Here is a 17,853-nt window from a genome sequence, read left to right on the forward strand (position 1 = left end):
AAGTCTTGGTTAGCAGAGAGGTCTGCTTGCATTTTGGTATCGGATACCTCCCTGGGGCCGAATGCCCCCTTCTGGCTCTGGCTGCCCTCGCTTTCCTGTCTCGGGTTGGGGGTGGGCCTGTCTGCAGCCGGCTAGCTCTTCTCAGTCCTTTGTTCTGTGAGCGGGCCTGGCGGTTCTGAGGGCTTTTCGCGGGATCCCGGGATAACTAACCCACAGTCTGGGTTGCTATCTCAAGCTAGGTCCCTCAGATTGCCCTAAGGGCGTTCAGGCCTGGTCCTTACCCTAAGCAAGGCAGACCACTCTTCCCTGTCCCTCCCCCGCTTGCTAGTGGGGAATGGGAGCCTCTGGGCTGCTGCTTTGCTGGGTGTTGCTGTTAGGCACGTAATCTGTGGGGTTTAATTATTTATTTAATTTTCCTTCCAGTTATTTTGCCCTCTGAGATTCCAAAGCTCGCCACAGACCCGCCTGAGAGAGTGTTCCCTGGTGTTTGGAAACCTCTCTTTTAAAAGACTCCCTTTCCGGGGCGGATGTCCGTCCCTACCTCTTTTGTCTCTTTTTACCTTTTATATTTTGTCCTACCTCCTTTCCAAGACAGTGGGCTGCCTTTCTGGGTGCCTGATGTCCTCTGCCAGCATTCAGAAGTTGTTCTGTGAAATTTGCTCTGCGTTCAAATGTTCTTTCCATGAATTTGTGGGGGACAAAGTGGTCTCCCCATCCTATTCCTCCGCCATCTTAGGACCGTCCCCCTCATCACTTTAAATATACTGTGCCACTCCCTTCTGGCCTGCAGAGTTTCTACTGAAAAACCAGCTGATAATGGTGTGGGGTTCCTTTGTGTGTTATTTGTTGCTTTTCCCTTGTTGCTTTGAATATTTTCTCTTTGTCTTTCATTGTTGTCACTTTGATGAACATGTGTCTCTCTGTGTTCCTCCTTGGGCTTATCCTGTATGGGACACTCTGTGCTGCCTGTAGCTGAGTGAGTGTTTCCTTTCCCATATTAGGGAAGTTTTCAGCTCTTACCTCTTCAAATATTTTCTTAGGTCCTTTCTCTCTCTCTTCTCCTTATAACATGAATTTTGGTCTCTCAGACTGTCCTCATTTCTTTACATCCTTCTTTCTTGATTCTGTTCTGCAACAGTGATTTCCACCAATCTTTCAGTTTATGTATTCATTCTCCTGCCTCATTTATTCTATTGATTTCTCTAGTGTATGTTTCATTTCAGTCACTGTACTGTTGTTCAATAATTACATTGTACTGTATTGTTCATCTCTGTTCTTTAAATCTTCTAGATCTTTATTAAACGATCTTGTATCCTCTCAGTTGGTGCCTCCATTCATTTTCTGAGATTGTGGATCATCTTTACCATCATTGCTTTGAATTCTTTTCAAGGTTGATTGCCTATATTCACTTTACTTAGTTTCTCTGGGGTTTTATCTTGTTCCTTCATCTGGAACATATTTTCCTGCCATCTCATTTTGTCTAACTTGCTATGTCTGTGGTCTCTGTTTCTCAGGTTGCAGAACTGTAATTTTTCTTGTTTCTGGTGTCTGTCCCCTGGTGGGTGAAGTTGGTTCAGGGGCTTGTGCAGGCTTCCTGGTGGGAAGGACTAGTACTTGCTACTGGTGGGTGGCGCTGTGTTTTGTCCTGCTGGTTGGCAGGGCCATGTGTTTCTAGGCAGTTGTTGGCTCAGCATGACTTTAGGCAACATGTTTGCTGATGAGTGGGACTTTTTCCAATTGTTTTCCAGTTTGTTTGTAGCCCGCCTTGTGGGTATGGGGTTATTTGATTTCATTGTGAAACAGGCATTCTAGCACTGGAGCCTGCAGGCTGTTGAGTAAGGTCAGGTCTTGGTGCCCAAATGGCAACCTCCAGAAGACCTCACAGTGATGAACATTCCCTGGGGTGTCTGCCACCAGTGTCCTTGCCCTCACAGTGAGCCACACCTTCCTAGGATAGGATATCCCACCTTCTTAGTATACCCTTCAGGCCCCCCAGGTAGGTCTGGCCCAGGCCTTTATAGAGTCACTGCTTTGCTCTGGGTCCCAGGGCACATGAAGCCTTGTATATGCACCCCAAGCTTGGAGTCTCCATTTTCCCCAGTCCTGCAGAGCTCCTGTATTCAAGTCCTGCTGGCCTTCAAAAGCAAATGCTCTTGGGGCTCTTTCCCCCAGTGCCAGATCTCCTGGCTGGGAAGCCTGATGTGGGGCTAGGGAGTCTCACTTTTGAGAGAGATTTTCTGAGAAATAATTATTTTCCAGGTTGTCAGTTGCTCACTTGGTGGTATGGGGTTTGATTTTATTGTGAAAGAGCCCCTCTTGACATCTCATTCTAGCTTCTTCTTTGTCTTTGTGCACAGAATATCTTTTCTATTATGTCAAAACCTTTTTTCATAAATGGTTGTTTAGCAGTTGTGATTTTGGTGTTTTCATCAAGAGAGGTATGCTCAAATCCTTCTACTCCACCATCTCGTTTTTCATTATATACAAGTTTTTCTTTTCAGTTGTAAATGCTACCATGCTACACTATCCATGGTTGATTATGTAAGTGAATGTGAAACTGCAGAATGGGAGGACCAACTATAAGTTTACTTGGATATTCCGCTGGGTGGAGAGTCAATGTCCTTAACCCCTGCACTGTTCAAAGATCCACTGTAAGTAAAGAGTCAAAATTTTAAAAAAATGGAAACAAAAAATGAGTTTAAAATGATTAATAATGGCAAAAATAATTTATAGTAAAATTTATTGAGTATGAATAAAGATAAAACTTGATTATTTAAAATAAAGGAAAACACTTTTAAAAGAAGAATTTCTTTATGAACTTAACAAAGGGAAACTTTTGAAGATATAAAAAGTGCTAACCAATAATAATTATAAGGTCAAAATGGATAAATTGATCTATATAAAAATTTATTGGGTATATATGAATAGAGGTGGGGCTCCCCTGATAGCTCAGCTGGTAAACAATCTACCCGCAATGCAGGAGACCCTGGTTTGATTCCTGTGTCAGGAAGATTCCCTGGAGAAGGGATAGGCTACCCACTCCAGCATTCTTGCCTGGAGAATCCCTATGGACAGAGAAGTCTGGCAGGCTACAGTCTATGGGGTCACAAAGAGTTGGGCATGACTGAGTGACTAAGCATAGCATAGTATGAATAAAAGTGAAATTCTGATTATCCAAAATATTATTAAGACAGTGAAAAGTAAAGCCACAGGGTGGGAGAAGATACTTGCATTAACTGAGAAAGTGTTTGTATGTGGGAGATATGTGTGTGTATATGTCATATCTATTTTATCTTATATGTCATTGGGAAGCCAATAATTGTGAAAATCTACATGAAATTGACAAATCCCTAAAAAATATAACTTAGTGAAATATACCTAAGAAGTTTTAATTTTCCTTTAAACATTAAATACATTGATTCTGTTTTCAAAAACATTCTATCAAGGACAGCCCCATGCTCATAAAGCTTCACTGAACATCTCAACAAAATATTCAAAGAACACTACACGATATTTTCTTTTTTTTTTTTTTACACGATATTTTCTGGAGAGGAGGTGCTACCTATCTCCTTTATGAGACTAGCAAAGCCTCAATGCCAAACCCAATAAAGACAATATGGGAAAGGAATATTACAGGCTAATATCACATGAATATTGAGGTATGTTGAATAATTCAACAAGGAAAAGTAATACATCAGGACTAATTTGGGGTTATCCTAGGAGTGGGTGACTTTTTATTCAAACCCAATTGCTGTAAAACAACACATTAATTGATAAAAGGAGAAGTGCCATATGATTATTCAATTGAAATAAAACAAATGAACATTTCCTGAAGTTCATTAATGAAAATTCTAGCAAAGTATAAATAAAAAATTATGTTTTTAACCTGAAAAAATGTCTCCATAAAAACCCTCAGCAATCATTATACTAATGTTGAAACACACAATGTTGTTGCTTGAGAGCAAAACAATATAAGGACATGTAGATAGCCATAATCACCATTTCTCTTTAGTATTATAGTAGAGATTTTACATAGTGCACGTAAGCAGGAAATAGAAGTGAAAGGCAAGGTCATGAAAAGTGGGAATAAAACTGAATATTTGAGATGCTATTGTGTATGTAGAAAATGCCCAAGAACTTGCATCGCAACTATTACAGTTAATAAGGCAGTTTGGCAAATTTTCTGGGCCATAAAACCAACTTAAACATTAATTATATTTTGATATATACTATAATACTATTGGAAATGTTGAGGAAGTTAACATTTAAATCATGAAAATTATCAACTAAATATAAATTAAAAAAAAAGACATGCAAGATCTCTTTGGTGAAAATATGTATAAAATTATACGAAGAGACACTTAATAGGACCTAAACATAGAGATATTCCATGGTGGTGTTTGAAAGAGAAAAATTTTTAAAGTCAATTCTCCAGAAAGTGTTCTATAGATTCATTGCATCTGAGAGGTATTTCATAGAACGTAATTGATTCTAAACAGATATGGAGAAAGCAATGGCCAACATTAGCCAAGACAGTCTTGAAGAATGAGAATAAGATGGGAGGTCTTATTCTAGCAAATGAAGTCACAGTAATGAACATAGTGTGGTACTGATAGGGGCATAGACACATAGATTAATGGACAAGAAATAGAGACCCCACGCACATTTAGACACTGATACACACATATTGAATGCTTGGTTTATGATGGAGGATTTATGTCAGAGAGTGAGGAAAATACTTTTTTTCTTTTTACTCTTCAGTAAGTGGTTCTAGGACAATAAATGCCTCTATGATGTCCTATAAGAACACATATTTCTACTTGACCCTTATTTCACACCATATCCAGTAATCTGTTTTATGTGGATTATGGATCCACATGTGTATTTGAAAATGTAACAAAAACTTTATGATAGGTAAATATTTTTAATGTTGTATACAGAAGTATTAATCATTAATAAATGGAATGGTGACTTAGACATCCAAGTAGAGAGAAACAAAAACCAGAGTTTAGGGATTAGAGAGACCATTTGGGTAGAGAGGGGATATATGATGGTAGAGAGAGGTACGTATGCTTTTATTTTGTATTTTAATGAAACGTGACTGAACTGGACTGAAAGTGATGTTTGAATAAATAGGATGGTGATATGTTTCATAATATCCATAACTAGTTACATCTACTTCGGGCTATTTTATTACATTTCCGTCAGTTACAATGTATTTTTCTTCTCTGGGATGTTGGGACACTAGATCAGGTGTTTCCCATGTCCTTCCTGGCTCCAAACGCCACCAACAGTCCAAGTCTTCTGGGCAGGCAGTTGTCAGGTGGTGCTGGGTCACCTCCCCTTCCCTCTTTTTGCTGCTGCTTTGGTCAGAAACCAATGTAGTTAGTCTTGACTTTGCAGGAGACCCGAGTACTCCTGAAGCATTCTGGAAATCCTCAGGGCTGCCTTAAAATCACTTAGAAAGATGTTTTGGAAGCTCCTTGGGGACAATTTTACTGATAAGCTTGTGTTGCCGCCATGACTGTCTTCCCACTACATGTGAAATGAAAGACAAATGAAATGGAAACACAGCACTCCAAAATCTATGAGATGCAGCAAAAGTAATTCTAAGAGGGAATTTTAGTGCAACACAGGCTTTCCTCAAAAGATAAGAAACATCTCAAATAAGTAAAGCTACCGATCATCAAAAGGCATTTGAAAAAGAAGAACAAAGTCCAAAGTCAGGAGAAGGAAGGAAGTAGTAAAGGCCAGAGAGGAAACAAAGCAGTGAAAACAAATAATGGAAATAAATTCAATGTAACCAACAGCTGATTTTTTTGAACAGACAAACAAAATTAATAACTTTTAGCCATAATCACCAAGAAGAAGAGAGAGAGGACCCAAGTAAACAAAATAAGAAATGAAAGAGGAGAAATAACAACTGACATCACAGAGATACAAAAGAATCATAAGAGAATACCACAAACAGCTATATGCCAACAAATTGGTCAACCTAGAAGAAATGAACAAATTTCTAGAAAGATACAACTTGCCAAGACTGAGTCCAGAAGAGATGGATAATTTGAACAGACTGATTACTAGTAGTGAAATCAAGTTTCTAAATAAAAGCACTCCTAGCAATCAAAAGTCCAGGACCAGACAACTTCACAAGATTATTGTACCAAACATATAATTAGGAGTTAATACCTATCCTTCTCAAGCTATTCCAAAAGTTTAAAGAGGAAGATAAACTCCCAAACTCATTGCATGAGGGCATCACTGAAAGTGAAGTGAAAGTGTTAGTTGCTCAGCCGTGTCCAACTCTTTGTGCCCCCATGGACTGTAGCTCACCAGGCTCCTTTGTCCATGGAATTCTCCAGGCAAAAATACTGGAGTGGGTTGCCATTCCCTTTTCCAGAGGATCTCCCTGACCCAGGGATCGAACCTGGGTCTGCTGCATTACAGACAGATTCTTCACTGTCTGAGCCAACAGAGAAGCCTGAGAGCACCATTACCTTATTACCAAAACCAGACAAATGTGCTACAGAAAAGAAAAGAATTATACCAGTAGCTTTGATGAATATAGATTTGAAAATCCTTAACAAAATATTAACAAACCATATCTGACAACATATAAGAAGGATCATATAATGTGATCAAGTTGGGTTTATTCCAGGGACACAAGGACAATTCATCATTCACAAACCAATGGATGTGATACACCATGTTATCAAAAGTACAGAAAAATCACATGATCATCTCAATAGCTGAAGAAGAACCACTTGACAAAATTCAACACCCATTGATGATACAAACTCTTAGCAAAGTGGGCATACAAGGAACGTATCTCAACACAATAAAGGTCATTTACGACAAACTCAGCTGAGAATGCCCATTTCTATTTAACATAGTATTGGAAGTATCAACCACAGCATAAGACAGGGGGAAAAAAAGCTTCTAAATTGGAAGTAAAGAAGTAAAACTGCAGATGAGAAGATACTTTATATAGAAACCCTAAAGTCTCCATCCCCAAACTATTAGAATTAATAAGTGAATTTGGCATAGTTGCAGGATACAAGATTAATACACAGAAATCTGTTGCTTTTCTACACACCAGTGATTAACTATCATAAAGAGAAAATAAAACAATCCTATTTAAAATAGGAAGCAATTTTAATCTATTTAGAATAGATGCAATTCTATTGCATCACAAAGAATAAAATTAAGGAATAAACTTATCCAAGGAAGTAAAGAAAACTATAAAATATTGATGAAGGAAATTGGAGATGATAAAAAGAAATGGAAAAATATCTGGTGCTCTTAGAGCAGAAGAATTAATATTGTTAAAATGACATTACTACCCAAAGCAATCTACAGATTTAATGCAATCCTTATCAAAATACCCATGACATTTTCCAAAGAACCAGAAAAAATAACCTCAAAAATTTACATGGAACCACGAAAGAGCCCAAATTTCCAGGGTAATCTTGAGGAACAAATAGCAAAGTTGGGAGTTACCATCCTCCCTGACTTCAGACTGCTCTACAAAACTACAGTAATCCAAATAGCATGGTGTTGTGAGCTTAGTCACTCAGTCGTGTCTGATTCTTCGTGACTCTATGGATGTAGACTGCCAGGCTTCTCTGTCCATGGGATTTCCCAGGCAAGAATACTGATGTGGGTTGCCATTTCCTCCTGCAGGGAATCTTCCCGACCCAGGGATCAAACACAGGTCTCCTGCATCTCCTGAATTGGCAGGTGGGTTCTTTACCACTGCACCATCTGGGAAGCATGTTACTGGCATAAAAACAGACATACAGATCAATGAAGGACATACAGCCCACGCACCTATGGTCCATCTAATCTAGGAGATGAGCCCACACACCTATGGTCCATTAATCTACGACAAGAGAGGCAAGACTCTGCAATGGAGAAAGACAACAAGTGTTGCTGGGAAAATTGGACAACTATGTGTAAAAAAATAAGGCAAGATGAGATACTTCCTCATATCATATATAGAAATAAACTCAAAATGGTTTACAGACCCAAATGGAAGAACTGAAACCATAAAACTCGTAGAAGAGAACATAGGGAGAACACTGCCTATTGTAACAATATTTTTTTGGATTTATCTTTTAAAGCAAAAGAAATATAAGCTAAAATAAACAAATGAGACCTAATTAAACATAAAAACTTCTGCATAGGAAACAAAACAAACTAAACAAAAGAAAACACAACCTATGAAATGGAAAAAAATATTTGCCAATGATATAATTGACATGGGATTAGTATCCAAAATATACAAACAACTCATAGCGAAAAAACCACTAACCAAATCAAGAAATGGGCAGAAGACCTGACTAGACATTTTTTTCCCCAAAGAAGACATACAAATGAATAATTGTCACATGAAAAGATACTCAACATCACTAATTATGACAGAAATGCAAATCAAAACAGCAGTAACATGTCACCTCATACCTGCAGAAATGACTCTCATAGAAAAGTACACAAATAACAAACACTGGAGAGGACATGGAGAGAAGCGAACCCTCCTCCACTGTAAGTGGGGATGTAAGCTGGTACAGCCACTATGGAAAGCAGTATGAAAGTTCCTCACCAAGATAAAAACAGAACTTCCATATGACCCAACAATTCTAATCTTGGGTACATATCCAGAAAAAACAAAACAGTAATCGAAAAGGGACATGTACCCCTGCACAACTTACAATAGCCAATATTTGGAAGAAACCCAAGTGCTGATTAACAAATGAATGGATAAAGAAAATGTGGTATACCTATACAATGGAATATTACTTGGCCATAAAAAGAATGAAATTCCACCATTTGCAGCAATGTGGATGAATCTAGAGAATATTAAGATTAGCGAAATAATTTAGAAGAAAAATTCTATATATCACTTATATGAGGAATCTAAAAAATATTCCAAGTGCATGTATATGCAAAGTTGAAACAGACTCACAGATATGAAAATCAACCTAGTGGTTAGCAAAGGAGAGAGGGAAGGGGAGAGGCGTGTAGGGGTATGTGACTAAGAGCCACAAACCACTGTATACAAAATAGATATGCAACAAGGATATATTGTACAGCACAGGAAGTTACAGCCATTATCTTGTATAACTTTATTTTTTTTCCATTTATTTTTATTAGTTGGAGGCTAATTACTTTACAATATTGTAGTGGTTTTTGCCATACATTGACATGAATGAATCAGCCATGGAGTTACATGTATTCCCCAACCCGATGCCCCCTCCCACCTCCCTCTCCACCCGATTCCTCTGGGTCTTCCCAGTGCACCAGGCCTGAGCACTTGTCTCATGCATCCAGTCTGATTACATTATCTTGTATAACTTTAAATGGAGTATAATCTGCAAAATACTGAATCCTTATGCTATGCACCTACACCAAATAATGTAAATCAACTGCACTTCAATAAAAAGACATAAAAATCAAAAAGCAAAAACAAACAAATGAAAATTTATCTAATTAAATCTGATTTTTCTATAAAAATAAGCAGAAAAAAATGGAGGGCCATGATCCTTCTAAACAGCATACCGTAGTAAGTGCTGTGGTAGAGAAGATCTGGCAGTTTAGCAAAACCAGCCCGTATGTCCCTGTGTTCTGGGGACGCAGGTGAACTGTACCGTTCATCTCCTTGAGTGCAGGTGTGCCTCGGTCACTGTCACAGCAAACGAGGGGTGAATGAAATGCCGTGAGCCCCATCCAGAGCTGGAGCAACTCCCACGCTTGACCATCTAGTTTCTTCTCTTTCCAGGGTTTGGCACAGATGAACATGGGGAACTTGAAAGCATCTTTAGGGGACCGAGTCTGGATCCCTTAACTTTGGGCTGACCATGTAATTTATTGCCCAAACCAGGACACTTGAGAGTGAACTTGGGCACTGCTCACCGGGAATGTTCATTCGGGACGGTCACTGAGCTAAAGGGAGGATTCTATTGTGCCAGCCATGATGTGCTAAAAGTGACCTGTTCAAGGGGTCAGTGATCTTAACTAACACATCTGCCAGCTTACTTAACCCTGCCTTTCTAACATGGAGTTTTTAAAAATACAATTATTTTATGAATGATACATTTTAAAATATTGAATAAATTAAAGGCTGAAAAAAAAATGTCAGCCTTAATTGCACCATTTAATGACTACTGTTAACAGATCTATTTCCATCCAGGTTTTTCACATGTTTATTTTTTAGAAGTGTGGTTACAGTATGTTCAGTTTTGAATCCTATATTTCATTCAACAGACATTTTCCTCATTTGATTAAAGAGGATCATTTTAGAATCTCTTTCATACTTTTAAAAGGACACTTAAGTTATCTAAATCATACACAAATGTGGTGGAAAAATTAGATCTAAATTGAAGATCATTTTAGAATCTCTTTCATACTTTTAAAAAGACACTTAAGTTACCTAAATCATACACAAATGTTGTGGAAAAATTAGATCCAAATTGAAGATCATTTTAGAATCTCATTCATACTTTTAAAAAGACACTTAAGTTATCTAAATCATACACAAATGTTGTGGAAAAATTAGATAAATGGTTGTGTAGGAAGGAAAAAAGCCTAAAATGAAAATGTATGTATAAGCAAAAATTGACTTTAGTATGTACAGCTCTTAATCTGCTTTTGACTTAAATCTAGTGACCACTCTTTCATGTGGCAATTGTAATTCTGTATCATGACTTTAAAATTTCCTCTGTGTTCAAAGTGATGAAAATTTTAAAGAGCAAATCCCCGTTTAATTCAGGGTTAATTAGTATTTCTTAAGATTTGACCTGTGTAACTTTTTTGGGCATTACCTTCTGCACTTTTCCTGGTACAGTTGATGGCTACATTAGATTCTTCTTTTCTTTTTCTTTTTTTAAAGGATATTTGTGTACAAGGTGTTAAGCTACATTTTCTCAGTGTCTATTCTAAATCTCACTAGTATCGTTGTGTCAATCCTTTCCAATCATATAAGTAAAGATTATTAATATTTCAATTTACATTCATTAATTAGTGAGCTTTCACTTTTCCCCAAATGTTTATTCAGTTTTTAAAATGATTTTCCTATTAATATTTTAGCCTAGTTTACTTTCTTTTGTTTTCTCTGCCTAGCTTTTGTTCTTTTGTTTCCTTAGCCTGGTTTTGCAGAGTAGTAGATAATGTAGATAATAACGACTGCATAATATATAATGCAAGCATGCTATATTTTACCATCTCTCCATTTTGGACACTAATACTGATTCTAAATTGAGGTCTATTATTAAACAATGGTGTGATGAACATTTATGTGAGTAACACCCCCCACACACATTTTAGATCTTACATAAGTTAAAGTCCTAGAAATAAAAATCACTAGACCAAAGAAAGAAATAATGTAAAAATATTTGGAAATCATTTTTAGGAAATATATAGCCTCAAGCAGTCCCATGATCATGACGCTACAGCATCATAAGGTAAGAGTGTTTCTTCCTAATATATCTCATATTATGTGAAATGATTCCATCAGATGTAAGGGGGAAGACTAACTCGTCTGGCACTGTCTCTCAAGGGCACATATCCTTGCCTGGGGTGGTGGATATCCCTGGCCACTCTGCCTTACTCTCTGGGCTTCTGTGGAGCTCTTCATGACTGGCTTTCTGGGCTCTCTACATTCCTTTTGTGTGAAGACATCTCCGAAGAGTGTCATCATTTACTGCGGGACCCCGAAGTTGTCCCCTGGCTCATGCACTCCTTACCCTTTTCTGGTTCACCTTTGTGCATACGTTCAGCTCTTTGCTCACCTGTGCCCTTGCTGGTACTGGGAGCCTCAGGGAAGGTTTGGCAGGTAGATGTAGGGATGGTCTTGTGTGAAAAATAAGTGTTTATTTGTTTTTCACCTTAGTTTTCGATATGCTGGATTTTACTTCTCATATTCATGTGATTTGTTATTTTTAGTGAAGTTCCTTCTCTTTGTTGTGTTTCTTTTTGTTGTTGTGAAGTTTCTTTTCTTCTCAATGTTGATCTCACTCAATTCAGTGTTTGCCCAGTTACCATGACTTTGATGTGTTCTATCATCCTCAAATCACTGGTGGTGCTGTTTAAAGGATTCAAGACAACTGGGCCACAATGAACTGTCTTCCCGTTTAAATGTGGCATCCCGTAGATTTGCAAACTGAGGCTCATGCTTCCACATGTGAGATAACAAAAGAGGCTGTTTCAGGGGTTTCTTCCCTCTCTCCCCTCCAGACATAACTCCATGGAGCACAGACTGGAAACCCCAGGACCTGTGGGTCTCCAAGCCTCTTCCAATTTCACATTGCCCTTCTGGAATCAAACAAGATTATGCATGTGAAACTCTAATGTACAATCCAGATAAAATACAGAGAAAGTAATTATTTTCAAGACAAGATTTCTTCCAGATTCCAAATACAGGTCTATCTGTGCCAAACTGAACTTCCTTGTGGAAGGAGAGGCACCATGGAAATTTCAAGGAAATTTCTCACCACTAAACATTTCCTGATGGCAGAGGCAGAGCTTGCTATGCTCTGACACAAAGAGGAAGATCAATATTTGCTCTACTGATGGATGGCAATGGTATTTCCCGCCCAGTGGCCCTGGATCCCTGGGGCTCACAAGGCTGCCATAACCCGGTTGCCAGCAGGGGGAGGCAGAGGCCCAAAGCCAGCCAGGCTGAGAGGGCTGAGGCCGCAGTACCTCAACAGGCCTTGGTGGTGGCTGAGCCCCTGGGGGATGTTGGGCTGGACCCAGGGCCTGAGGTGGCCCTTCCCAGGTGGGAGGTGGGTCCTGGCTCCTCTGATAAGCAGAAGGTACTGGTTGGGAGGTTAGGGATGGCAGGGACACGTGAGGAGGAGAATTCTGTTAGGGAGATGAGAGGAAGGGTGGCTCAAAGCCAGGTGAGCTGGAAGGGAAAGGAGCCGGTGTCTGGGGCACTCGGGCAGAGAACAGGGGCTGGTGTGGGATGGCAGGCAGGGAGCAAGGTTGACTGCGTCTCGTGTTGGGCCTGGGGCAGGGTGTGGAGATGGGGCCTGGGTGAGGCTGAGGGCCGTCATGGGAACATCTCAGCCTCCTGAGCTGTAGGCAGTCCCGGTGTGGGAGCAGCCTGCCCTCACAGGAGAGAGAGACACCCTGGAAACAGGAACCCGAGTGCCCGTGGATGGCCCCCGACCTGCTGGGTCCCTGGAGTTATTCTCCTTCCTCTGACCTGTGCTTTGCTAAATTGTTGAGGGGTTGGTGACAGTGTTTGGCTTAGACAAGGTAAGAAACTCCTAACACCCAGAGAGGACCATTTTGGGGGAGAGTCTGTCCTTTTTAATGAATTGCCCTTTAGATTCATCCCTGGTGGAAGGCTAAGCACCAGAGAGATTTTCTTGCTTTGGCTAAGCACCAAATCATTTTCTCAATGATTTCTCATTGAGGAATCAATGAGATTCTATACAGACAGCATTGGATTTAGGGAGGAGTGAGGACCAGGGTGGCTTAGTGGGAGAGAATTCGCCTGCCAATCAGGAGACACAAGAGACGCAGATTCGTTCCCTGTGTCGGGAAGATACCCTGGAGATGGAAATGGCAACCCACTCCAGTGTTTGTGCCTGGAAAATCCCATGGACAGAGGAGCCTGGCAGCCACAGTTATGGGGTCGCAAAGAGGGGGACACGACTTAGTGACTTAGCAGCAGAGGGCGAGGGAGGAAGGAGGAAGTAAAACCCAGAACTGACAGCAGAGGGTGTCTTGGAGCAGCGTGGTTATGTATTGAGTTAGTTCCATGAATAAATAGGAATTCAGTCCCCATCGCTTTAGAGATCCCATTTATTGTGGCCCTGTGATCCCACTGCCAATCCCTATGGGATTCTTGCTGCTTCCCCAAGACAATGGTCAGTGCAGACAAAGGTCAGTCTCAAGCTGCTGTTAGAGGTGCGTCATTGTTCTCTTTATTCAAGGCAGGAAGTGTGAGACCTGGGTGAAGACTCCTGGAGGTATCCCATTCATCTTTCCATAGGAGAAAGTACCATGGACCACTTTTTTACACATGAGGGGTCCACCGGAGTCACCCTGTGGGCAGAGAGATAAGGGCTGAGCAAGCCTCCTTGGGGTTTTGTCTTCCCTGCCGCCCGGCTGGGTGGTCTCAGTCAGGGGCCGTGGGGAAGACCCAGGCCCAGGGAGGCCTGGTCACCTCCCGGTCCTGGGGCTGCAGCCTGACTCTGACTGTTCTTAGCAGCTGGACTCAAGTCTAGCTATCTGTCAATTTTCTCCTGGAAACTCTGGTGATAAGACAGCTGTGGGATGACTGATGCTTCCTGACCCACTCGGAAAAAAAAGCAAAACACTGGATTCAAGGACCAGGCTGCCAAAGCTCTCAGCTGAGGATGAAGATACGGCCTCTGCCCTACGCATACCTCCCGGGTCTGTGTGCTTAGATGCGGGAAAACTGACCTTGAAGCCGGTCTTCGCCTTCCTTGGGTCCCCGACACAAATCTGGCTGGCCCGGCTGCAGTGGCTGGGGCAGAGGGTTTCGCACACCCGGTCCTCCTGCACCGTCAGCTCTGCCTCCTGCAGGGAGGTGGCTGGAGCGCCCAGGGCCACCTGGCCCAGCCGGCCAGACTGCACACTGTCCTGGCCTCACCCGGGCCTTGGCCCTGGGCAGACTAAGGGGCTTCACAGCTGACGTCTGCTTGGCCTTTCTCTCCAGCTGGTGGGAAGAGACAAGACTCTGGCTCAGCCGGTGGTCCTCTGGCCTGGATGCCATGATGAGGCTGCATGGACCCCATCTCTCACCTCTCCCCCTGAGACTGGTCAGGCGGCCAGGATGGGAAGGAGGAAAGGGGCAGGAGCTCCTGGGAGGGCAATGATCTGATCTCAGGAGGGCAGGGCCAGTGGGGCGTTTTCCTTGCCTGCAGTAACATGATGTCGTTGGAGAAGTTCTTAGGATTATAGTCTGGGTGGCGGATGGCTCTCCTCACCTGGATGACCTGCTGGGTCCTCTCCTGCTGTTTGATGTTGTGGGCCCCCAGGGTAACGCTGACTGAGCTGCAAGGAGGGCAGAGCAGGAGTGTGGGGATCATGGGGTCACCGGAGATACAGCCCAGGAGCTGTGATAGGCAGCTGACACCAGGGCAGGGCAGCAGCTGAGGGGGAGTTGAGGTGACAGTCAGTCCTGGGGCTGAGTGACTCTGGGCCCTGTGCTTCTCGGTGACATGAGGGCAGGGCTCCCGGGAGCTTTCTCAGCAATATTGTGAAGTGGCTCTGAGCTTGGGTTTGGCTCTCATGCACACTCTCGTCCTTCTGTGATGCTTTATTTGGCCATTGTGGGTCAGCCCTTCTCAACCCTGTCTCTTGTTCTCACCTCCGACCCACAGACCTCAAAACTTACCTGTCCTGTTTCTAGGCTTTTCATCACCCTAGTCCTGCTCCTAAGATGGCTTGTTTGATGAGCTCTTGTGGTCCTGATTTCCAGGATCCTGGGGCGGAGGAGGGGTACCCCTGGGCTCAGCTCCTGGGGAGAGGACAGGTCCCTGTCCAGGTGTCAGGAAGGGTAGGCTGGCTACTGCCCCTCACCTCCCTCTGCAGTGAGCAGCCGTCAGAACAAAGTCCTTTTGTATGAGGACACCGCCACACCTCTTCCAACTCTTCTCACCCAGAAACTGAATGAAAGCCATGTAGGGGCAGGAGTGGGGCTTGGCCTCGTGGCCCCCAGTGATCTCCTCTGAAAGAAAAGGCTGAAAGATGGGGAGATGGGAGAGGCTATGGTTAGAAGGGAGGTTCGGGAAGGTGGCAGTCAAGGTGGGTGAACGGTGCCCAACAGACACTAGGGGAGAGTCCCCCAGGGTCTCACTGCAGTGGGATAAGCTTTTCTGAACCCCAAAGCTCAGTATTGTTCTCCGTGCCCTGATTCACACATACATATGGAAAGGCCCAAGACTGCCTTCCAGAGGGTGGAGCCCAGAAGATCATGGATGGGACCCCCCATGAGCCCTCATTCTCATGGTGTCTCCTGGACCCTCTGAGCCTCTGCTAACATCCTGATTGGTGCCATTTTCTAATAATCCACCTATGAGATTATGGAGTTGGGTTTTCTAAAATCCTCATGTCCTAGGGCATAATGCATCCCAGGATCTCACTAAACATCTGTTGACTGCACACGTCAATGGCTTCCAATAGGCTTTTGGCTGAGGTTTGGTGGGGATAGTACTGGTGGGATTTAAGACCACAGGGATTGGGGAGGACCCTGCCAAGGACACTGGTGCAGAAAAAAAAAACTGCCTGGGGCCTAGGGAAGAGTAACGACACCCAGAGAGCTTTGGGTGCTGTCATCTAGCCATTTCTGACCAATCACACCCTGGGCTCCTCTTCTGGGAAGGAGTGAAGGGTGGGGGAAACGGACAAGTTTCTCTGGTTTTTAAGTTGGGTCCGCTGACAACTCCCGTACTATGGATGGTTGGTCTGAGTTGTCCTTTCCTGGCTGGAGTGAGGAATTTTCTTACTTGTGTTTTGTAGCTTCACATCCTCCACCAAATGCACAACCCACTTTACCGGTGGTGAGAGAGAGGCTGAGCGCTACAAAGCTTTTAGTGAAAGCTTGCTTCCTACCATCCATCCTTGCTGAGTGTCTATGCAGCATCGAACGTGTAGTCTTGGTTGGGATGGGAGCTGGTTCAGACATTGGAGCTGAGCAGAAGGGCCAGGACTGAGGGAGGTTTAGTGAGGTGGGCGACCCTGTCAGGAATGGGGATGTTCACTCAACTGTCCAGCCCAGGAGGCAGAAGAAAGGCCATCAGAAGCAGGAGTAGCTGCTTCTTCCAGAAGGTCTGCCCAGTCAGAGCTGCTGGGGTTTCTCCCTTCCAGACACAAAGCACAGAGGAAGGAAGGAGGGGAGGCTCAGTGACCTCACAGACCTCCCCGAGCTGTGCATCACCCCAGCTGGGTGTGAGCACGCCACGTGTGCCCATGTTCTCTGCTGTGGGAGAGGTGAGAATGACAGTCACCACACTTGCTCTCCCACTGCAGAGTCACAAAGCAAGAGGAAGAACAGGAAAGTGGAGGCTAGGGTGCAGCCAGGGGAGGAGCTGGGTCCCCAGAGGCCTTCAGTGACTGAAGCAAGAGTGTCTTCATTTCTCCACTCTTGGGTCTTCTTTGATTCTAGGGAAAGCATGAAGAATTACCCAATAAGTGAGCTGCAGGGATAACAGAGACATGGCTCCTGTACTTGAGAAGCTCGGGGGCCGGAGGAGAGCTAGAATCTGTGAGTAGAGAGCACGTTGTTGAGGACTATGGTGTGGGGCTCTACTTGGGGCCAAGTGTGAGGCAGAGACTGGGTTTGCTTTAGGAGCAGAGAGACCTGGACTCATCCAAGTGCCCCAAACATCAACCCCATTTCCTATTTTGTCAGGGTTCTAGCCTCACATGTTTGGAGGATTTAGAATCTCCTGTTTAAATATAAGTTTTCTGTAACAAAGGGAGCCTTTCTTATCCCAAAATTCTGAACGAAAGTCCTGAACTTGATATTCACTGAACCAGAATAAAACCATCACTGTGTCCTTCGGCAATGAGGGACATGATTCGATTGTGCTGAGGTATCCAGCACCCCTCAAGCACACTTGGGGGCTGTCCCACCCGAATCAGTGTGTTTTTGATTTTCAGGAGGGGCTTCCTCTCCAGAAATGCTGGTGACTGGTGAAGGGAAAACAAATGCCAGTCATCTAATACTTACTCCCCACTAATATTCTCTGTCCCAAGTCCAGAGAGCCACCTCTCAGATGTCTCTGGGCCAGGCCATCCTAAACAAGCAGATGACCCCAACAGTCTCACCAGTATGAGGACAGAAGAAAGAGGAATGGAAAGAATGGCATGAGG

General features: G+C 42.9%; 1 protein-coding gene across 1 annotated transcript; it reads right to left on the reverse strand.

Annotated features, from left to right (window-relative positions):
• Positions 1–13,938: 13,938 nt before the first annotated feature.
• Positions 13,939–16,597, reverse strand: LOC122706404 (granzyme H-like). Its single transcript, XM_043921556.1, is given in 7 exon segments — positions 13,939–14,055; positions 14,437–14,585; positions 14,588–14,614; positions 14,617–14,692; positions 14,895–15,030; positions 15,559–15,706; positions 16,591–16,597. Coding segments are annotated over 7 exon segments (660 nt in total).
• Positions 16,598–17,853: the final 1,256 nt, after the last annotated feature.

Source organism: Cervus elaphus, chromosome 13 (genome assembly GCF_910594005.1).
Source record: "Cervus elaphus chromosome 13, mCerEla1.1, whole genome shotgun sequence".
In the NCBI taxonomy this organism is placed as follows: domain Eukaryota; kingdom Metazoa; phylum Chordata; class Mammalia; order Artiodactyla; family Cervidae; genus Cervus; species Cervus elaphus.